We start from the raw sequence: 24,703 nt of genomic DNA on the forward strand, positions 1-24,703 counted from the left end.
CTCTGCTTTTGCACTCTAATAGACTCACTTACATCCTTAATTTTCGCACCTGGTAAGTACGATTTTAACAAACTCTCATCTATTACACCTCTTATTAAAGAATCACCATATACAACACTCGTTCCTTCATTTTTTTTACACTCCTGATCATACTCTTATTTTTCTTATCATGCATTTGTCTTTCATTAGCTGATGTGCTCAGTAAACAATTTTGCAAACGTTCAAGCTGCCGCTTCTCCCTATGCATCACTCTGTGCAACCGTGCGATCTCACTCATTGAGACTAACTCTTCATTTTTTTTATCCGTTAAACCTTCACTCTCACTTTGAACACCACTCTCAAAGCTATCTGGTACTACATTGCAAATTCCTATTATATCGCTATTTTCACCATTCTGGCTTTCAGCATCGACATCAATCTCACAACCTGAGACACACTTCAAATCCTCACTTTCTTTACACTTTTGGCACACATTCACTCCACTATCATTATCGGACCAAACTCCAACTGCTCTCCTCAAAACGTACATCTCGCAGATGTTACACTGAACAAACTCCCTTACTTTAAAATTTTTGAACAAAGATGGTGATTTGGACGGCATTGTTTTTCTTCTCATCAGTGCCATGTGCACGCTGTCTATTGTATCTTATCCAAATACTAATTAAATAATGCAGAAAACACACAAAAATCACACAGATACACTAAGTTACCAAAAGTAAAAAATACTACATAAGATTCAAGCAATATTGTCAATTTTTACTCAAAATAACACTTATCTTATTATATAGTCCATGGAATGCATTGTCTGCTAGAGTGGTGAGAGCGAGAATGGTCAATGCAATTAAGGAGTGGTATGATAAACTTTGTGTTCCCTAGGAGTGACCTCCCTCGATGAGTCTTGATAGACTTGTGTTTCTTAGAAAGGACTTCCCACGATGAGTCTTTCGACTTCATGGAAGCCTGAATAATAATAATCTTTTCAGGAGCTCTCTACAAACACTACACACCACGTAGCCCTCTAGTGGCCAATCCAATATAAAAGGAAATAAATTAGAACAGGTGCAAACATACATATACCTTGGACACTTGATCACAGAGAATGGCAGGACAGAAGATGAAATTAGAAAAAGGATTGAAATTGCAAGGTCAACTTTCAACAGTATGAAAAATTTACTAACATCTAGAGCAGGGATCGGCAACCTTTTCAGACTCGCAGGCCACATTCAACTTTTAATTTTAATAATCAGGCTGCAAGCGTTTAATTAAGAGAAAATAATGAGTGAAAAAATACTTGAGTTTTCAATTTTTATTATATAAATTTTAAAAAACACAGAAATATTTAAAGAACGAGGTATGAAATAAGCATAAAAATGAAACTCAATGAAAAATTATTATCAGATAAAAACAAAGTAATATAGTTTATCCATCACAATACGGATGTCTCCCTGCTTAATGCAACTTTTGTGATTGTTTTCTCTTAGCCAAATTATCTATATCTACTTTATAACCTGAGGAGCAAATACGAATCGAAGCATGCCAAATTCATCAGTCAGGTCGAGAAGAAAATTTATTTTTTCTAAAACTCATAGCAGAAAATGCTTATTCACAAAAGTATATGCTTCCAAATGTGACTATCATCTTTGCGAAACTGATTAATACTTCAATTTTTTTTGGTAAGCATCGATAAAATTTTTGGATATTTTCTAACGAAAATGCGTTCTTTAATGTTTCATTGTACTGTAATTCCAAAACTTCCATCTGTAGTTGGTCTGATATGTCATCAATGTAGACATTAAAAGTGTTCAAAAATAATCGCATTTCGATGCTATTTTTATGAAAATCAACAAATCTTGTTGAACCTTCCATTTGTAAATCTTCAATAATACCAACAAAAGTTTCCTTTTGTTTGTATTTCCAAGTTGCACAGGTATAAAATTATTAAATGCATTATTTAAATAATTCAACATACAGGCCACATGCCATGTAAGTATGGTCAACCTTTTATGGACCCAAAAATGCATGTTTGGGCCACATGCGGCCCACAGGCCACTGGTTGCCGACCCCTGATCTAGAGAATTAAATCTGAAAACAAGACTAAGAATCTCCAAATGATACATATGGTCTACATTATTATATGGAGTAGGGACATGGACACACTCTCCAAAATGAGAGTGAAAAAACTGGAGGCCTTCGAAATGTGGATGCTGTGAAGAATTATGAGGATATCATGGAAAGACAAAAAGACAAATGAAGAGGTACTAGAGATGGTAGGCGTAAACAGGAGCCTGATGAAAGAAATTAAAAAGAGAAAAGTCAACTAGACATATTCTGAGACATCACTGCTTACAAAGGACACTTCTCGAAGGAACTGTTGAGGGAAAGAGGAAGACAAAGACTGGATCGGATGAAAAATATAGAAGACTGGACCTATCTCTCATATGAGGAATGCAGCAGAGAGGCACAGAATAGGATATGGTGGAGACACCATGTCCTATTCAGAATATGTGGTGATATATTATCAGGTTCCCACAGCCTTATTAACATCAGGTTTGCTCAACTTCCCATACACCTCTTGCTCACTTACAGTCAGTCTCTCCTCCTTATCATCAACTGCTCTCAATCTCTCCATGAAGTCACATTCACAAGAATGAAAGATCTTTATGAACTGCTCATTAAGTAAATCCACCACACCTTCTGCAACAACTGTCTTTATACCATTTTCTCAAATAAATGTCATCCTTCCATAATCATTCTTTCTTTTGCTGGCTACATATCGAAAGAATTCCTTAGGATTCTTTTTGGCTTCATTAGCTAACTGCTGTTCATACCTCTTTTATCTGCCCCCTCACCAACCAAGTTGCCTGCCTTGCCTGGTCTTTGTAGTTCTCATGGAACTGGTTATTTCCACTTCTTTTATGCTGCCTTCATAATGCCCTTTTTCTCTATATCACATTCTTAATCTCTTTATTCATCCATTTCACACCTACCTTATTTAACCTTCTCACCCTTGGAATACATTTAGACATTGCATCTCTTTTCCAGCTAACTCCTCATTCCATGCTACAACTGCAAGCTGTCTCCTGAGCTCTTCATAATTATCCCCCTTGTAGTTCCACATATACCCTTTTATATTTCTTCATCACCATCTTCCATATTCACTGGCCTATAGTAGCATCCAACTAAATATGTCTTCCTGTCAATCCTCACCTCACGCAATGCCCCTATCTCTTTCATGTCTATCTTATGTGAACATAATTTTCCTGCTATCATTAGCTGCACTTCCCCTCCTTTCTTGTTGTTTGTAGCTGTGAAAAATACTGTACTATTTCATTTGTATTCACATTAGGATATTATCTTCTTTCAACCATGTTTCATTCTTTCCAACAATTTTGAAACAAATATATTCATTAAATGAAACCTTTCATTTGCCTTATTTCTGATACTCTTGACATTTGTAAATAAACACAGCAGTTCAATTTTTGGTCTATAACCAGTGCTACCCAAGCTAGTTGTTGGTTGTGATTTCCCCATCACACTTGCTCTTGCTCAATCACCTTTTCATCACTTACCACGTATGTCCACTCAGTCTCAATTACCTAACTCGCATACAAATTCATTCTATTCCCAAACTGATCTCCTCATACATACATTCACTACTACTTCCAACATCCACTCTCCCTCAATACTACTCTTCTGCTCTTTGACTTCATCTCTTACTTCTGATCTCTTTCTTGCATCACATGTTGCGCTTCCATCTAGCAACAGTTTCTCCAGTTCACTCACTCACTCCAAATCATTCAAATGCAATCCATCATATCTGTATAATTCCATTGTTCCTTCATATAAATACCATACATTGACAGGGTGTAGCATAGAGGCAGCCTGCCTCACAGTGCTAGTGCTGCCTAATTAAGGGCACTCTTTCAGCCATATTGCAATAGGTGCCGTATTAGGACAACAAGATATTTTACAACATCCGATGAAGATGCAATAGATTTATTTGAAGAATTAAAAATTCTCTCAAAAATAATACAAGAAAAAAGTGGTCCTTACCAAATTTTATCAGATATGTATATATAACGAAAATCTTGTAGAATTTTATCCCAACGTAACCACCGCCCTAAGGATATTGTTAACAATTCCTGTTAGTGTAACAAGTTTGGAAAGAAGTTTTTCCAAGCTTGCACTGATTAAAAATTATTTGTGAACTGCAATGACCCAAGAAAGATTGGTTGTCTAGCAACTATATCGATAGAGGCAGACATAGCTTATAATTCAAATTTAAAAGAACTTATAAAGAATTTTATTGTGTGATATCCCTGTAGAGCAAACATTTAATTAATATTATTATGTAATTGTTTTGCATTAATGTTTCTCTTGTAATAAAAACAAAGCAGCAATTAGAGATTTTCTTATATTTTTGTCTTATAATCCATCAGGGGTGATATTTAATTGTTTGCCTCAGGGCACGATCTAATCTGGCGATGGCCCTGCATACATTCATAAACTGCACTCCCTTCTCCTCACATAGCTCTGCTAGCATACCGTTCATGATTCTTGCTCTCTGTCTCAACTCATGATTGTCACTTCAGCAACACACTGACAACCTTTATACTATTGTATTTCACTCTCTTCAATAACCTCTTAAATCATTTGTTTCCACAGCCACCACTAATTCTCTTGCTCATTTCATCCTCATGTCCAAAGCATGTATTATCTTGCTCATTCTTCCTCCTGGATAGCAGACCTTATGGACTCTCTCATTAACCCACTGCTGCCCTGTGGGTAAGAGGTGCCTTTATTCAAAGTTATATTTCAGCACCCCCTATAGTTGTTTCTGAGAATGCAGAGTGTGCAGATCACATATCGACATGCTGATATCGATGCACTGAACATGTTCAAACCTGCTTCTTGCATCATACATGAAGCGGTAAGTCAAAGCAAGGCAGCTAATCAGTTGTTGAGTTAACTGTCAATTTTTTTATAGCCTTACTGTTTATTTTAAGTCATGCAATCTATGTAGTAAAGTTTTACTTCATGAATAAGAGTATTGTATCAAAATTTACTATTATGTATCATCTTGAAATGCTGCCCCTCCTAATCAGGCAGCTTTGTGCAGAGCATAACCTGCACATGGCAGCCCTACATTAACCAATCCTCTAACATTGGAATCTCCATACACTGCTATTTCTTGAATCACTTGTCCTCTTTTTCTTTCATTTTATGCTTTGCCACACTTTCATTTGTTTCCACTAAACATCTAATATCACTCTGCATATTCCTCATTTCATTTTTCATTTTGTTTAACTGTTTCATCAAATCTTGCATTTTGACAATTTCACTCTTTGTCACTGCCATAGTCTCACTACCTCTTGTTCTGCTGCACCTTACTTCAATTTCCTCATTTATACTTTCTTTTTCTCCCTTATCATGTACTTTTGCCTCTACTTTCTTGCATTCTTTCACTTCCTGTTTCTATATCATTTCTAATTTCTGCATTTCAGATGAGGTCTCTATCAATATCAGTATAGTTTGGAAGTTATGATGATCACTGAATGGCATTATACTTATTAGAAGCCTGAAGTGGCTTAAAAAAATGGATCATGTTTGGTCCATAAAAAATTCTTGGATTATCTTTGGCCACTTATAGTACTAAATATACAGTAGTGAACAAATTCATGCAAACAAGCTGAATTATCATCAAGTTTTGGTTTTTTTTGTTTTTGTTTGGTTTTTGTTTCAGTTCACATTAAATTTGGTTTGAGTTTCAGTTTTCTATTTTTGATTTTGATTTTAGTTCACTATTTTGGTTGAGTGCTGTTTGTTTTAACTGTCTCAACAATGCTTATTAATGGTGTTGTGCATTTTTAATAGTGTAAAGAAGTTGACAATAATTTGTGTTTTATTCATTTTGTGTAGCTATAAAATGAATACATCTCCAAAAAAGTGTTCAAAAATATGTAGTCTTTCTCAGCACACATCCATGACTCAAAGACAAATTACCAATGAGCTTGGTGTTGGTTTGGGTACTGTTAATGCAATTTTAAAGAGGTTTAGGGAGACAGGTACCTTTTCTCCTGACAGAAAAGGAAAATGTGGGCATAAAAGGAAAACTACACTTACTCAAGATTGTTTACTAGCTAGAAAAAGCAAAATGAATATAAGATTGTCTGCTGTAGACTTAAATAGAGACTTGGTAGCTAGTGGGATTAATGTTTATGATATGACAGTTCATCAAAGATTGTTGAAAGGACTGCCCACAAACCAAATAAAGAAACAACTGTTGACGAAGGCTATGCAGAAAAAGAGGCTCCAGCAGGCAAAAGTGTACAAAGATTGGACTGTTGGGAAGTGGAAGAAAGTCATATTCTCAGATGAGAGCCATTTGTTTGTCCTAGGAGAATGAGTACCTTATGTTTTCAAATCAGTGGCTGAGATGACTACTCCCACCCACCTTCACAAGCTTCTAAACACTCAGCTAAAAAGATGTTCTGCAGTTGTTTTACACATGACAGTCCAGGGTCACTTGTGCCTATTGATGGTATGAGGAAAAGCGACAAATAGATAAAAATATTCAAGAAAAAAGTGGTCCCACAGATTCAGAAAGACAAAGAACTTATCTTACAACAGGATCTCAGTCCATGCCACACTTCAAAAGGAAGCAAAAGAGTTCCTGAAAAATCACAACATCCAATTGCTTCAGTGGTGTGGTAACTCTGCTGACATTAACCCAATATGAAATTTGTGAGTCCGCGTGGTTAGCCTAGTGGCTTTGCGTTTCGCAACCATATGCCTGGGGAAGGAGTGTCCTAGGTTCAATTCCCATCCACGACGTGAGGAGCTTAAGGATCTTCCTCAGCCATAGCCAAGTTAGCCGGTCTTGGGCGTGGGCCGCAGGGTTTTTTCCGCCAGTTTATCTGATGTTTTTCATCCCGCAAGCAGGCAAACCGGCCACATGAACACACAGGTTACAGTCATAAATACTTACGGCAAGGAAGGCAACGGGAAACCACCTTGATTATAATCAGCTCTCCCTAGAATGTACCCTCCTGCGGCTGTATAGCAGATGGGAACCAGAAGAAGAATACTTCAATTAGTATTAAGTATGGTTTCATACTTAATACCATAAAAGTATGGTTTCAAGATGGAAATAAGAAAAATGGATTCTACGTTGATAGAGTCCATGTTCAAGCAAATTAATGAATGTATTAGGAACAGAGAATATATAAATTATTAGGAACAGGGAATATATAAATTATTAGGAACAGAGCATATATAAATTATTAGATAAAGTTGGAGTGAAATATTTGTACATATTTTCTTGCAAAAATTAACATTTTTCTTTAAAATGTGAATGTTCGGATTAATTTGTTCGCTACTATAATAGGCTTACAACCTCTTTTAAATGGGATTCACTTTAAAGAAAAATTTGCTTATGCTTTCTGTATTATTATATCACTGAATTTTATTTTATTTTTCTTTAGGCTGTGTATCGTAAAATCGGCACATTAGAATGGGATAACACAGGTAGTTGGAAGCCTGGATTGAGTGCCGAAGTTTCAAATTTAGAACCTTACACTGATTATGAATTATCTGTGAAATGTCGCCGGCCTGGAAAAGGTGGAGAAGGATTTCCTAGTCCATCTATTACAGCCAAAACACACTGTGGCAGTAAGTGTAAAATGTCTTTTTTAAAAAATTATTATTATTATTATTAACATCTGACCTTGGAATCAAAGGACTCGTCATGGGAGGTCTATACTCTCTCCTGCAAAAAGATCATTGAACCATGCCTTAAACCTATTCACAGTTTCTACACTCACCACACTTTCAGGCAATACATTCCAATCACCAATCACTCTCCATGGAAAGAACCTGCTTCTCATTTCCTTGCTCACACCCTACTTATATAGCTTCTGGGGATGGTCTATAGTTCTAATCTTGTCTTCATCTAATCTATGAAAAATCATCTTCACATTAATTGAAAATGACCCCTCACCAACTTCTTCCTCTTCTTCTGTTCATAAGGCTCTGTAAGTTGTATTCACCCAATCTCTCCTATATTTCACATTCCATAGACCTGACACTAACTTAGTAAACCTTCTCTGGATCCTCTCTAATACATCCTCATCCTCTGAAAACCAGGTGATAAAATCTATGCATAATAGTACATACATGGCTGGAGCAAAACCTTACATGAAGGGACCATAATTTCTTTTCTTTTCCATGTCAGTGTCTTCCTCATTATTGTCCACTGGAATGGTTTTAATGTTTCACAATGTCAAAAAAAAAACAACTGTCCCCTTAAACTTCACGTTTCTGTCCACCATCACTCCCAAATCTCCCATCTTTTCCATCTCCTTCAAAATTTCTCCATTATTATTATTATTATTATTATTATTATTATTATTATTATCCAGGCCTCCATGGAATCAAAAGACTCATCGTGGGAGTTCGTTTTAAGAAATAAAATGAACTTCTAAACACTCAGCTAAAAGATGTTCTGCAGTTGTTTTACATATGACAGTCCAGGGTCACTTGTGGTCAATACAAAGTCTGTCATACCATTCCTTGAAACCCATTAACTGTCCCCACTCCAACCACTCTCTCAGGCAATGCATTCCAAGGTTCAACCACCCTCCATGCAAAGAAATCACTCCTCACCCTCTTGCGCACAGCCTCCTTTAGTAACTTCCAGGGATGGCCCCCTTGTCATTGCTCCTTCCCACTGTTCCACCAAGTGAAAGAACTTTCCAATGTCTACCCTGTAACTGCCTTTCAACAGTTTAAAATTCTCAATCATATCACCTCTCTTTCTTCTATTCACCAAACTCTGCAGTCCACATTCCCTCAGTCGATCCTCATAACTCATATTGTACAATCCTGAAACCATCTTTGTTATCTGCCTCTGTACCCTTTCCACAGTCAATTTATCCCCTTCAAATCCTGGGGACCAAATCTGAGAACAATAGTCTAAGTGTGGTCTGATTAGGGCCTTATACAATGGAATGATAACTCTTTTATCTCTGCAGGTCAGCGTCCTTCTCAGTATTGCAGCAATCCTCTGAGTTACCCTCACCACCTTTGCAAATATGTTCCCCGAATTTCAATTTTCTATCAATCATCACTCCCAGATCTCTTGTCTCCTCTACCTCCTCCAGTACAAACCTCAAAACTTTACATTTTGCTGCATTGAGCCAACATCCCCCATTTATTTGCCCATCTGTCTATTTTATTCAAATCCTCTTGCAGGGTGCCACATCTGCATTATTACTGATAACCCTTCCCAACTTCACATCATCCGCAAGCAGAATGTCCCCTTACAATCCATTGACAATATCATTGATATAAAGATTGTCAATGAGCCAACATCCCCCATTTATTTGCCCATCTGTCTATTTTATTCAAATCCTCTTGCAGGGTGCCACATCTGCATTATTACTGATAACCCTTCCCAACTTCACATCATCCGCAAGCAGAATGTCCCCTTACAATCCATTGACAATATCATTGATATAAAGATTGAACAATACAGGTCCCATTACTGAGCCCTGTGGAACCCCCACTTGTAACCTTCTGCTTCCTTGATATTGCCCCATCATACACAACTCTCTGATACCTATCAGTCAGCCAATCCTGAATCCATTTGACTAACCCGACATTTAAACCCATGTGCTGTAACTTAAATATCAGCTTATCATGTGACACCCTGTCAAACGCCTTTGCAAAATCCAAAAAAAATGATGGCAGTATATGCCTTTTCCTCATCAATTGCTCATTAATTGCATAATCTGCATCTCAGTCTTGTCTACTAAATTTCAAGACCTTGCACTTTACAACATTAAATGGAGCTCCACTCACTTGCCCACTCACATAGTTTATATAGATCCTCCTGCAAAGCCACAACATCTGCTCTACTTCTCATAGCTCTTCCCAACTTTGCATCAACGGCAAACAGCTGCACATCTTAAGTTAAGCCAGTTGCAGTGTCATTAATATTCAAGCTAAACAATAATGGTCACAAAAACAGATCCCTGTGACACTCCACCAGTGATCTTCCTATTTTTTGCTACCACTCCTTCATACGCAAACTGCTGATACCTGTCTGACAGCCAGTCAGCTATCCAACTCTGTAGTCTGTTATGTAACCCTCATCTGTTTCAATTTAACTGCTAACTTATCATGTGGCAGTCTGTCGACGTACGGCACCATATATGCATCTCCTTTGTAGAGTAAATTTGTCACCTTGTTGTAATACTTAAGCTAACTTGTCATGTGGCAGTCTATCGATGCGCAGCACCATAATGCATCTCCTTTATAGAGTGAATTTGTCACCTTGTTGTAATACTTAAATAGAAATATATAAATAATTATAAAAAGAAATATAAAAAAAAATACTTGCTGAAACATGACCTCCCCTAACTAATACATGCTGACCGTTGTAAAGAATACTACTACGATTGATTCATTTATGAATCCTAGTTTTTACCAAGTTCTCTAACACCTTAACAACCTTAGAGACATAGATTGGGCTATAATTTATAGCCTGAGTCTTATCTCTCTCTCTCTCTCTCTCTCTCTCTCTCTCTGAAGTGAAACAATGTTTTCACCTTCCATTCCTTTGGCACTGTCAGATATACCAAAGGTGCTATTAATTCCATAGAGCATTCCCTCAAGGCACATGGTGATATACTCTCAAGCCCTATTGCCTTCTTAATATCAACTTTACTTAATTTCTCACATGCATTCTGCTCATTCACCATCAGTCCCTCCTTCACCATATTCTCTGCACTCCAGCTTCTCATGATATTGCCTTTATAAGGAAGAAATACACTGAAATACTGATTGATGAATATTTCATCTGCATCCTTTGTATCAGTTTCCAATCTGCTAGTGTCATCAAGTTGCATGATCCTCCCATAATCATTTTTTCCTTTTTTACTTGCCACATATCAAAAGAACTCGCTATGATTTTTCTTAGCTTGATTGGCAATGTCTTCTCATACTGCACTTTTGCTGCTTTACTAACTGAGCTTTTTGGCCTCCCTTTGTACCTTTCATGCAACTGTTTATTACTAATTTTCATCTTGTGTTTCCTCTACAGTGCTTTCTTCTTCCAGATTTCATGCTTAATATCATCTTTTATCCATTTTACTCCCTTGTTATTGTCTTTTCATTTTTGTTGTATACTCAGACCTAACTGCTGTTAAATAGCTGTAAATCAATGCCTGCTCAACTCCTCTTTTCACACTATAGCTCTCAGTTGTCCCCTAGTCTTTTCATAACCACCACACAGTGTATCTATGTACCATTTAACTGCTCTTTCCATGTTATAGCTTCTAGTTGTCTCCTAAGCTTTTGTTAATCACCAGTCTTGTAGTACCACACATATCCCATAGAATTTCTCCTATGACTGGCTGCAACCCAGGTGATTACTTTATGGTTACCATTACAAACTGGGCAAAGATGAGACACTCCATTCACAGTGACATTTTCTAATGATATTCAGGTCTAAGACTCTATTCTCATGTGTTCTCCATTACATATTGCCCAAGAGTGTTGTCTTAAGAACTAAAGAAATTCATTCTCCTCATTCCCTGATGTTTTCTCTTCATTTCAATCAATATTGCCATAATTTAAATTACTCATAATGTTCACCATTTGTTTGCTCACTAAGCCAAGATGTTATACATTTCTTTATCTCCACCTACCACATTCCCCAGCCTATAGCAACATCCCACCAAATATTTCATTCTATCAACCTTCACTTCACACCATATTGCTTCAATGCCACCACCACCACCACCACATTTTCCCCTTGTATCTCAACCTTATATGGAATATTTTTCCTGCTATGATTAGTAGCACTCAGATAAAATTCACTCATCTGTGGAGTGTAGCACACTTTTCCTTATTCATGCATTTTCTACTTATATAATATATATACTACTATACTATATATACTATAATATATATACGACAAGCCATTAGGAAAAAGAAAACTAGGACGTCCTCTTAAACGATTCAACGATGACTTCTAAGGCCAGAACAGGCCATACTAGGCCTAAATCCTTGATACGTATGATGATGATGATAATATATATACATATATTATTCTTAATGCTTTTTATAACTTTGTTGTTAAATTCAGCTTAAATTTTATTGTTCTCCTTGTTTTTCTTCTTATTTCTATTGTTATTATCAAACCTCCATGGAGTCAAAGGCTCATCCTCAGTGATCCCAGTGTCATGCACATAGCTCATCATACCTTGCTTTAAATGTATTCACCATCTCTACACTCCCAGGCAATGAATTCCTACCACTCTCCATGCAAAAAAATCTCAACCCTTTGCTCTCACTCTTCTTCTTCTTCTTCTGCTCGCACTTTTCAATGATGGCCTTTTGTTCTTCCCTTGTGTCTCTTCATTTTGTGATATTTCTCCTCCATATTAATATGGTAACAACTTCTTACCAAGTTAAACTTGCCAAGAAACTGTATTCTGGTTTTATCCTTTATTGAAGTTTAAGCAAATAAAGTTTGTATACATAAAAGTACATTCATGACTAGACTACTTGTGTATGAAGGCTAATGACTCCACATTAATTGCATTTGTATCCCATAATACAAAACACACACACACACACACACACACACACACACACACACACACACACACACACACACACACACACACACACACACACACACACACACCATTTTAGATGTGTATATTATTGTGTTATGGGAAATGCCACTACCCAGACTGGTTTTGACCTTTATTAAGGTCTTATCAGTGGTAGCCAAATCCAGAGAAGATACTCCATATCACCATATTATTAAAATTCTCTGGATTATAAATTGATGTAGAAATTTTTTTTTTACTTTGTTGCAAATTAAATTAAACTTGCCAAGAAATTATATATATATATATATATATATATTTTTTTTTAAATATTTTATTTTTATTTTTATCCTTTATAAAAGTTTGAATGTGAAGTACATTTACAACTAGACTACTTGTTTATAGAGGTCAATGACTTCACATTAATTGCCTTCATCCAAGTGTAATCAGATTTTTTGCTTACACTTGGATGAAGGTTAAAACAAGAATATAATATCTTGACAGGTTTAACTTAATTTGTAACCAAGTGAAAAAAAAACAACAAAAAACTTTCAACTTTTTTTTACCAAGTATATGTCTCAGTTATACCTCCTCTCCTCTTCCTCCTCTTTAATGCTAGACTCTGTGTATTGCATTTCCTCAATCTTTTTTCATACTCAATATTTCATAGACTAGTGAAAGTCCCCCACCTTCCCAGTGCTATCATGTCTAGATCTTTTCAATCCTTTTAAAAATCCTTTTGGCTCAGTTTAGCTACCTGGGAAGTAGCTAAACTGAGCTACAGCAACTCCTGATATGGGGATAGATGTGGAGTTGTAAGGCTGGTAAGTACGACAAGCTTAGGAGATTGGTTGGATCAGTGCCATGGCATGTGAAACTTCAAGGGCTGGGAAGTGGCAAAGGAGTGTTTCAAGGAAGTAATGGCAGACTGCATACCTACAGTCAGGAGAGTAAATCAAGTGGGAGTTAAATGGATTAATATTGTCATTAAGTTGGAGTGCAAAAATAGAAAATAATTGTGGAGGGGAATTCAAGAAGAAAGGTGATCAGCAGGCACTTGAACAGTACAAAGCACAGGCCAGAAGGGTAACCAGTGTTGTAAGAAAGACAGAAGCAGACTATGAAAGGAAATTAGCAGTGTAGGTCAAAGATAATCCCAAACATTTCTTTCGATATGCTGTAAGCAAAAAAATAATGTTTATGCCAGAATGATTTTTATGAATGCTGATGGGAGGGAGCTAACTGAATCAATCAAATAGTAGAATTACTAAGTAAATACTTTGCAAGAGTATCTCATCCAGGTAGAGATACTGCAGTAATGAGAGAGGCAAAGGCTTATATGGGAACTGAGGTAAATGAAATGGATGTGCATAGTATATTTACAGAACCTTAATGTGAATACAGCTATGGGATTAGATGGTATACCAGCTTGAGTTTCACATGAGGGTGCTAGGGAATTGTCAGTGTCCTTGACTACATTGATTGATCTAAGTCTCAGCTCTGTGTTAGGCTGAAGTGGGTGGAAAGAGGGGGGAAAATAGTTCTATTGCTTAAAGGAGGCTCCAAGACAGATGTGGAATTAATGACCAATCAGTATATCAGGAGTTGTTGTTATGGTAATGGAGAAGTCAATCAAGAGCAAAATACAGCAATGGATAGATGGAAATGGGATACTGTATGGGGGGGGGAAGACAACATGGTTTTGTGAAGGGTAGGTCATGCCTCACATATTATAATACAGTGACAGCTGAGTTGGATAAGGGTAATGGATTTACAGTGCTACTGCCAGACTTTGCAAAAGCCTTTGACAGGATACCACATGGAATTCTAATCAGTAAACTACCTTACATGGGGATGGATATAGGGTTGGTGAGGTGAATAGGAGGGTGGTTGATGGAGAGATATCACAGAGTAGTTTATTCAGGAGTAGAGTCCAGAAGAAGGCCTATGACTAAAGGCGTGACACAGGGCTCTGTTCTAGGATTGCTACTGTTTTATTTGTACATTAATGATATAGGAACAGATCTGAGAGGAACTGTTCAGTTATTTGCCAGTGATACAAAGGTGGGTAGGGCAATAGTTAATAGAGATGATGTCAAAATTTTGCAGGATGATTTGGATAGATTGGCAGACTGGGCAAAGGAGAATGGATATCAGTTTAATGTGGCAAAATGAAGGCTATTCATTTTTGAGTGAAAAGATTACCAGCTGTGTACCATATTGGTGGAACTGTACTCCAGGAAATTGACAAGCCATAGGCTTAGGAGTGTTAGTGGATAGGAAGTTAAAGTCTAGGAGGCAGATAACAAAAGTGGCTAAAACAGTTCATTAGAGTACTTAGTTACTGAAGAATACTTTGACATGCAGAGACAAGCAGGTTATTGTTTCTCTTTATCGAGTCTTGATAATATCCCACCTTGACTACTGTGTGTAGATCTGAATGCCAGAGTTTCTTAGTGATGAGGAGGACAGGATCCAGAGGCAGGTGACCAAGATGGTAGCAGTTCTATACAAGGAATGAACCTTACAAGAACAGGTTGAAGATTTGTGTGGTAGAGAAACTGGTTGATAGGCAGAAAAGGGATGATATGATTGAGACATACAAATTACTGAAGGGTTTTACAAGATTAATTTGGAAGAAATTTTTCAGAACAGGTCTGGTTATGGGTGAACTAAGGGCCATTCTTGGAAACTGAGTAAGAGTATTTTAGTAATAAGGTGTGACACCTTTTGCAAGATGTTTGCCGAGTTTTTGAAGATTCCTTTACATTTACGAAGGTTGAAACTGGTCTGGGTAGTGCTCCTTCCCATAATGCATAGAATTATACATTTCTGTAAGGATGTGTGTTGCATCATGGGATACTGAGAAAACTCATGTGAAGTGATTAGCCTCTATATACAAGTAGCTCAGTCATCAAGTTACTTCACTTGCAAACTTTACTTATTTTCTTGGCTTCTTTAATTTAAATCTTCTGTATGTACTGTATGATCACCTTATCCATTTCTATGTTAAGAGTGAGCAAGACTCACTCTTAACAAAACTATGTTTTACTTTTTAGAGAAATATGCTTCTTACACACTAGGGAATGCAGATGCTAACCAGCATTTTCAGTAAGTTGAGACTATACCAGAGATGCTGAGTTGTCTATAATTAGTGCTGTGTCAGTCCTAATTGTACCCTTGTATATCCCTCACCCTCCTTCCAGATTTGAGTTGAACAACCAAGCTAGGAGAAATGCTAATTTCCTTGTACTTTCCTTCGGTACCCACACCAAGATCCTATCCAGTCCCACCACTGCTGTATTTGAATCAAAGTCTTGAAATAGCTTTAATGCCTCTTATTATGCCACTGTAATATATATATTTATCCATTTCCCATTCAATAACCAAACAACTAATGGGCCTTTCTACAATGTATACTTTATTAAATGAACATTTAGCAAAGTTTTTTTTTAATGTGATTCTCACCCATGAAAGGGGTGTAAGCATTAGTTCGTTAGTATCTTAAATGGGCTAATTATTTAATTAATTTAATTACTTTTTATTTTATATATTTTGTTCTATATTATTTATTATTAATTTTTATGTAATCTGGAAACCCTGCTCTAGAGACCAATCGTGGAACTATTTGAGGCGTCCAGTATGCAGGGCACTAGTCTTACACTGGACATTGAAATTTATCTCTCATTTAAAGATATCCATGCCCATAGTAGGATTCAAATTCATAGGCTGTTGGTTGGAGAGTAGGTACATTAATTTGAGATGAAAGAGATTAGTGTCTCACTGCAGATTATGGATCACGTAATGAAGAGATCATGCAGAACTTGGGGCCCTGCAATGTATTCTGCTATATATATTGAAGATTGGGTTCAAGGTTATATTGTGAGTAGTCATTTAAATGTCATTAAAAATCACAAAATGTAAGATTTGTGATTTTTATCTTTTTTATTGTGCTTTTTCATTAGAAAATTAGTGTAGAGTTTCTTGTTTAGAGTATTTAGTGTATTTATGACATTTTTATTGTGATATGGTCAGTATGGCACCAAAATGGTGAACAATGGCAGCAAAGACCACATTGTCCAGCGATTGAAATTTGTGGGATTTTATTCTGTGCAGTCTGTGTGAAACGTATTCACTGAGAAAATTAAAGAATATGTGGAAGGAAATTGAAACTGCAGAGAGAGAGAGAGAGAGAGAGAGAGAGAGAGTATGTATTAAATGTTTCAAGAGTGAGTGTCTTTTAGGTCATGAGAACGCAGAAAATACCAACAATAACATCCATGGAAGAGGAGAATGAAATGGACATTAATAAGAAATAGCACATGTAAATGTTATCCTTCATAGGACAAAGCGCAAAATTGCAGACGCGGCAAGAGATTAGCAGAGCTGAAAAGAAAAAGAAGCAAGTGGTTTGAAGAAATAATAAAGACCAACCAAACAAAAAGAAAAACAAGATAAGGAAAAAATTATGTACAGAGATTCAATTATCAGAGGAGCACTTAATGATAGTGTGACAAATTCCTGTTTCCTGGATGGTGCAGAAAATTCATGTATTAGCCATGCCATCTGGATTCAAAAAAGTAAGTTGAAGGAAATGATTATCTTGGTTGGTATAAATGATTTGAGAGGTGAGAAGTATTCTATGAGGGAGAATATAAAGGAGTTGTTAGAGGAGGAAAAACTGAAGAGTGAGAAGGTCGAAGACTGCAAGTCTCCAACCATGCTATGATAGAGATGTTAAAATCTCTTATTTTGTTCCTTTATTATATTTTATTTCTATATAGAGATCTATGTGTACTTCTGCCACTTAGATTGTCACGTGCTCGAATTAAATTAACAAAGGAATTGTCTCTGAGTAGAGCCAATTCCTTAGTTGCAAAAATCTGGAGTTAACTCCTCTTAAGGTCCTGGGAAAATTTATTTGTTTTGCTGCACCACCCAGAGCCCTTAGATTGGAAAACTTCTCAATCTAGGAGTGAACTCTCAGACAGGCACTTGATCAATCGTTCTACATATATACCTTGTTTCCAAATATCAAAAACCTTCTGTATTTAACCTTGTGTGCAGTCGTGGTCTTAACTAAACAATTAACTTCCGCTTAGGTCTGAATTTTTATGAGTGGTGCATTGGATGCATTAAATCAGGCAACCAATTAGGTAAAAGTAATTAGGTAATATGAATTTTAAGAAAATTCATATTATACATTTTAGCAAAATATTTACACTTAATTAAGCTAACATATTCTGAGATTAGAGAAATTAAAATGTAATAGACAGTAATCTATACAGCAAGATCTTATCAAGAAACATTACTATCAAACTTTAGTGGTTTGCCCTTTCAATTCCTTTTTCCACAATTTCCTTCAGGCATTAGTTTAACTATCTGTGCTTAAGGATATGCTATAACACATACTTAATTAACATTCACAACATGCACTGAAACACAATACTAGATCTAAAGCATTCATCTATTTGAATATATATTACACTCCTGCCTATAAATTAACTAGAGTTTTATTAATGAGTATCCTTGTTCTCTAACACACAACGATTCTTCTTTCTATACAAAAATAACTAAAGGTTTGTACATTACCAGATCCGTGATTTCATCAAGCTTTTCTCTCAATCTTTTATTTCCTGACTTCAGTATATTAACTCTTTGTCCGGACTATTGATTCTCCTGGGCCTGGCTTGGATCTCGGTATAACGGTCTTTCCTCTCTGGTGTAGATGGGAATAGTTCAGCCTCGGTTGGCCCACGTGGTACTGCACATCGATCAGCTTATGCAGGCTTTCTCGGCATGCTGATGAAACTGCACTCTGATGAAACTGGAGGGAACTAGTGGTTGGAGGGTATTGGACATAGGATCAGAAAAGCTATCCATAACCAAGGTGACAACATTGACTCCAATTGGTGAAAGTGACCATGCAGTCTTGACTTGGTGATTATGACAAGTTTAAGAAGAAGCTTTGATCTGTGCCATAGCATAAAACAATGTTAGTAGCGCATGAGGTATAGTTAAGGGTCATCTAGAGGAATCAGTATTAAATTGTATACCTAGGGTGGTGGCGGTTTTTTCCTTCAGTTGTTTCCGACCCTAGGTGACTTTGTAGGTATTGCATACAAGGTGTTCCTGGTGAGATTTTTTTACAGGGTAGTTCACAATTGCTTCCCCCCCCATTGCCAATTTTTATCTGTTCTCGGGACCAGCATATGGCTGGAACATATTCATAACTAATCCATGAGTGTTCACAGGGCCCGTTTGCCTGTTCTAGGGGACGAAAAACCGGAGTTTCTGGGTAAAAAAAAAACCCTTCCTCCATTTGAGACTGGCTAACTCACCTTTCATCGACCCAGGTAAAGGTTACTCACACCACTAATGGGAATCAAACCCAGGTCTTTCTGACCAAAGGGCTTCATCTATACTGACTGAGCTATGGATGCTCTATACCTAGGATAAGGAGGTTTAATCAGGTAGGAGTTCAATGAATGAGTAATTATCATTAAGCACAAACTGCAGAAGAAGAAAATGCTGTGGAGGGTATATAAAGAAAAAGGACCTGCAAACTCATGAACAGTACAAGGCTCAGGCAAGAAAGATGACTAGCATGGCAAGGAAAGCAAAATCAGATTATGAGACGAATCTGGAAAAGCAGGCCAAAGAAAATCCCAAAGAGTTCCTTTGTTATGTGGTAAGTAAGAGGAAGAATGACTATGGAAGATTAACCTTAACGAGTGATGATGTCACGAATATACAGAAGCGGATAAAATAGTTGAGTTACTGAATGACCACTTTGCAAGAGTATATCATTCTAATGAGATTGCTGCTTTAACCTATGTGACAGACACTAATGTGGAAACAGAGGTGGATGAATTGGAGGTTCTTAGGATATTGCAAAATCTCATTGTAAATACAGCTGTGTGATTAGATGGGATATCAGATAGGATTTTGCAAGGGAACTGGCAATGGCTTTGACTAGGCTCTTTAATTTAAGAGCCTAAAGTTCCAAGGGAGTGGAAAGAGGGCAAGATAATTCCCTTGCATAAGGGATGTTCTAAGACTGTGGTTGCAAATTATAGACCAATCAGTATCTCAGGCAAGTTTTTAAAAGTACTAAAAAAATACTGTGTGAAGGTCAACATCGCTTTGTAACAGGTTGGTCATGGCTTAGTAATTAACTTTTTATAATAGAGTGACAGCTGAGGTGGATAAAGGAAATGGCTGCATGATGATTTTGCAAAAGCATTTGATAGAATACCACATGGAACTCTATTATGCAAATTAGAAAAAACGGGAATATATATGACACTGGTTAAGTGGATAAGAGAGTGGCTTCTTGACAGATATCAAAAAGTGGTATGTGGTGGGGCAAAATGGAAGCAAAAACAAGTGACTAGTGGTGTGCAAGGTTCAGTGCTGGGACCATTACTGTTTAATTTATGCATTAATGATATAGGAAATAACCTGAAAGGAAATATTCAGTTGTTTGATGATGATGCGAAATTAGGCAGAGTAATAGTTATAAAGGCAAATGTGGAGAGCTTTCAGGATGATTTAAATAGGTTGTTAGCTTGGGCAAAAGATAATGGGTGTCAAACATACAAATTTATGGTTTTAATACTGACCATATTGTAATGTGTACAAACATCTTACATTCTTTGCCAACCAGTTTCGCTAGCAAACTGTCTAACTTTATCAAGGTGTTGACAGAAAAGCATAAAAAAATAGTAAATGCAAATTGAAGGGAACATAAAAATGTTGTGAACAATGTAGTAGCTCTAGATTATCAAACGGCCAAATATGTTTAATTTAAACAGTATAATGGGTGTCAGTTTAATGTGGAGAAATGTAAAGTTATGTATTTTGGGATAAATAGATTACAAGCTGTGTATCACATTGATGGCACTGTACTCCAGGAAATAGATAAAGCTGAAGATTTAGGTGTGGTGGTAGACAGAGAGTTAAAGTTTAGAGGACATATTGCTAAGGTTGGTAAGGTAGCTCATAAGATTTCTTGGTTATCGAAGGACACATTAACAAGTAGAGATGAGGAAATTGTTATTCCTCTTTATAAGACCTTGATATGTCCACATCTGGTCTTCTGTGTTTCTTGGGTATGAGGAAGTGGTGGAGAAAATTCAGAGGCAAGTGACCAAAATGGTGAGTGGTCTGTGGAATGTTGCCTATGAAGATAGATTGAAGGTGTGTCGATTGCAAAAGTTTGTTGATAGGAGAAAAACAGGGGTATGATAGAAACATTTAAGTTCCTTAAAGGGTTTTATAGGATTAATACAGGGGAAATGTCTCAGCGCTTGACTGGAGGAACCAGAACAAGGGGTTATCCTTGGAAGTTGAATAAAATTGTGGTTAGTATGGGTGTGAGAACTAGAGTTTTTGCTTGGAGAGTTGAATCAGAGGAATGGGTTGCCAGAGCAGCTGTGAGTGCTTTGTCTGTTCTTGGGTTCAAAGAGAGATATTACAGACTGTGTCGATTGATTTGGTCTCTTACAACGAGTCTTCAGACTCCATAGAGGTGCCATATAATAATAATAATAATAATAATAATAATAATATATTACTACAAGGAAGAAGATGCTGAAAATGAGAACTGTAGGATGAACTCCAATATCTTGGCTGAATATGTCTCATATCCATTACAATGGTCATCATTGGATGAAGTGCATCTGAAAACCACAAATAGTTTCTTATGAAAAGCTAGTTGGGATGGTAGAACATTATACAAAATTGGTAAATTGGACAATTTAATGGAAGAAATGCAAAATATGAATTTTGACATAATGGGAATTAGTGAGACAAGATGGACCAGAAATGGAAAAATTGAAATGGATAACTTTTGTCTTTTCAGGAAATGAAGAGCACATGGCATGGCGAAGTTATGATAAATAAAAAAAGAATTTCCAAAAGTATTCTTGGATATTGGCTAGTAAGTGACAAAATCATACTAATCAAAGTTGTAGGAAAACCGTTTGACATTGGTATCCTCCAGGTGTATTCTCCTACTGACACCTGTTATGATGAAGCACTTGAAGAGTTTTATGAAAAGGTGCAATAGGTTATAAAAAACAAACAAAAAGGATATATTGATCATTATGGGAGTCTTAAATGCTAAAGTTGATCTGCTGGAAGAGGAGTGTCCCCAATAACTGTCAGTTTTGGGCTTGGTGATATGAATGACAGAAGTGTGAGGTTAGCTGAGATTTTTGTGAGTCAAATGATCTGATAATAAAAATACTTTCTATCAACAACTTATAATGGATCCTCCTGCCTGTCCATAGTCAATTATCTTTTTGGATATCTTTTTTGCATCTGTATATAAATTTATGCAATAGTGACAGTTTTTCTGTGGTCTTATATATATAAGGAGAGGGGAGAGAGATTGGGAGGCATTTTGCACTTTATGTTTTATAGCAGTACAGTTATCAGTTATAAACATGTAGTGAAGATAGGAGAGTTCAGGGAATGAACTATATCATTGGAACAGATTGTTCTGACTCTGTGTGTTAGGATTTTTAGGATAGCATATAGTTGTATGGGATGATGATGCTAAGTGCTTCATACCGTAAATTGACTTAATGTAGGTAGAACAAAACAGTCAGTTGACATTGCTTTGGAGAACAAGAAATACATTTACTGCCATCATCAAGTCAAGTCTGACCTGGCAGAGTATGCTTTGGATACCTTTGACTTTAATTTTCTTACACCTAGTCCTTCACATAGGATTAGGCATAAGAAAATAAAAGCACTATAATAGAAGTCATTACAAGCTGGAGAGACTGTTTTCCTACAGTCACTAGCAGCAATGCAGCATTCTTCATAAGTCAGTGAATATGGCTGCACTCATTTATTCTAAGTCTGGAAGAAATTCATTTTAAGACCAACTCCAAGTTAACACATGCAAACTTCTTTTTATCCAGCAGAGAGGGTAAATTAGGACTTAATTTCTTATGTCTATTACAATTTTAAATTGTTCCCACTATTAATTGATTGTCAGTGTTTGTGTGCTGTTCAAACTAGTTGTGTTGTGAAGATGCTGATTATCTTCTTCTTCTTCTTTTTGATCTGAGGACTTATGACCCTAGCCACAATGTCTCTCCATTTCTTTCTGTCTTTTATTGGAATTAATGACCAACTCCAAAGTAAGTATGGTGATCTTTTTAATCTAGTCCAACCATTTGGTTTTGTGCATCTTCTTTTCTTTGTCCTTCTACTTTGCTCTGGATGATAAGTTTTTCGAAGTTGTCATTTTCACGTCTTGAAATGTCACTGAAATATTTGAGAATTCTTTCATTTACAATGTCACATAGCTGCCTCTTGATTTTTAACTGACTTGTTATACTTTCATTAGAACTTTTGTCCATCCAGGAGACTCGCAACATCCTTATCCAGTAACACATCTCGAACCTGTTTATCTTGTTTATCTTTCTTGCTGAGTGTCCAAGATTCAGGAAAATGAAAATCAAAGACAGAAACGCTTCTATCATCACTAAATCAAGACTGCTCAATAGCTTGGTGTTTTCGATTTTCATAAATGAAAATCAAAAAAAACCAAGTAATTACTTGCCATGGTATTTTCTAGTTGACATCTATTCTTCGTGCTGATTAGAGCTCCAAGGCAAATGAATTCATCCACCTTCTTGAAGTCAATGTTGTGGGCAAAATTGTCATTTTCATCTATGGTCATGTATTTTGTTTTATTATGATTAATTCTTAAACCATATTATTATTATTAGTAGTAGTAATAGTAGTAGTACGGGCAACTCCAAGGAGTCCTTAGACTCATCGAGGGAGACCCTAACATCATGTCTATAACAACTATTCAACATTCACACAATATCTATCATACTTTGCTTTGAACTTATTTACAGTCATGGCATCCACAACAGACTCTGGCAGCTTATTCCACTCATTCATCACTCTCCAAGTAAAAAACCTAGCTCTAACACCCTTGCTAACACACTCTTGCCCAGCTTCCATGGATGGCTCCTAGTCATCCCACCACCAGTCCTATTCTCAAAAATATCTTCTGAATTAATCTTATAGAAACCCTTCAGTAATTTGAATGTCTCAATCATATCACCCCTTTTCCACCTATCAACCAATTTCTGCAACCCACAAATCGTCAACCTGTTCTCATAAGGTTCATTCCATAGACCTGCTATCATCTTGGTCACTCGTCTCTGGATCCTCTCCACCTCCTCTCCATCAAGAAGAAACTCTGGTGCCCAAATTTGGGCACATTAGTCTAGGTGGGGTCTTATCAAGGCTCGATACAGAGGTTTGTCTCTGCTCGTCAAAGTATTTTTCAGCAACCAAGTGATTTGATGAGCTACTTTAGCCACTTTTGCAATGTGCCTCCTAAACTTCAACTCCCTATCCACCAACACTCCCAAATCCCTGGCCCTCGTCAATCTCCTGGAGTACGGTTCCACCAATGTGGTATACTGCTGCTAATCTTTTCACCCCAAAATGCATAACCTTACATTTTGCCACATTAAATTGACATATATTAAATATCCAAACCATTTTGACATACTGTGCATTCACTATTGCTCTGCCCAACTTTGCATCATCAGCAAACAAATGAACAGTTCCTCTCAGATCCTTTCCTATATTGTTAATGAACAAAGTAAACAGTAGTGGTCCAAGAACAGAACCCTGCGCACACTACTCAAAGGCTATCTTTTGGACTCTACTCCTGAGTAATCCACTCTCTGATATCTCTCCATCAATCACCTTCCTATCCATCTGACCAACCCTATATCCCATCCTGATATGCTGCAGTTTACTGATTAGAATTCCATGTGGTATCCTGTCAAAGGCCTTAGCAAGGTCCAGTAGGATCACTGTAAGCCCATTACCCTTATCCAGTTCAGTCGTCACTGTTATAAAATGTGAGCAAGTTACTGAGGCATGATCTACCTTTCACAAAATCATGCTATCCACCATACAGGATCCCCATTTTCATCTATTCATTCCTGTATTCTCCTTTTGACTATTTTCTCAAAGACATTGACAACAATTCCTGATATGCTGATCAGTCGGTAATTTACAAGCAGTCC

The 24,703-nt window shown here is 36.7% G+C and overlaps 1 protein-coding gene across 1 annotated transcript in view; it reads left to right on the forward strand.

The window, feature by feature from the left end:
- LOC150108517 (receptor-type tyrosine-protein phosphatase mu-like) overlaps window positions 1–24,703 on the forward strand; it is a 1,155,664-nt gene that overhangs the window by 416,244 nt on the left and 714,717 nt on the right. The window contains exon 15 of the mRNA XM_090415942.1: window positions 7,485–7,671. Within this exon, the coding sequence (XP_090272068.1) occupies window positions 7,485–7,671 (187 nt within the window). The remainder of the gene's footprint in view (window positions 1–7,484; window positions 7,672–24,703) is intronic.

The sequence above is a fragment of the Typopeltis vanoorti genome, chromosome 3, assembly GCF_054136105.1.
Source record: "Typopeltis vanoorti isolate ZY-2024b chromosome 3, IOZ_Tvanoo_1.0, whole genome shotgun sequence".
NCBI lineage: Eukaryota > Metazoa > Arthropoda > Arachnida > Uropygi > Thelyphonidae > Typopeltis > Typopeltis vanoorti.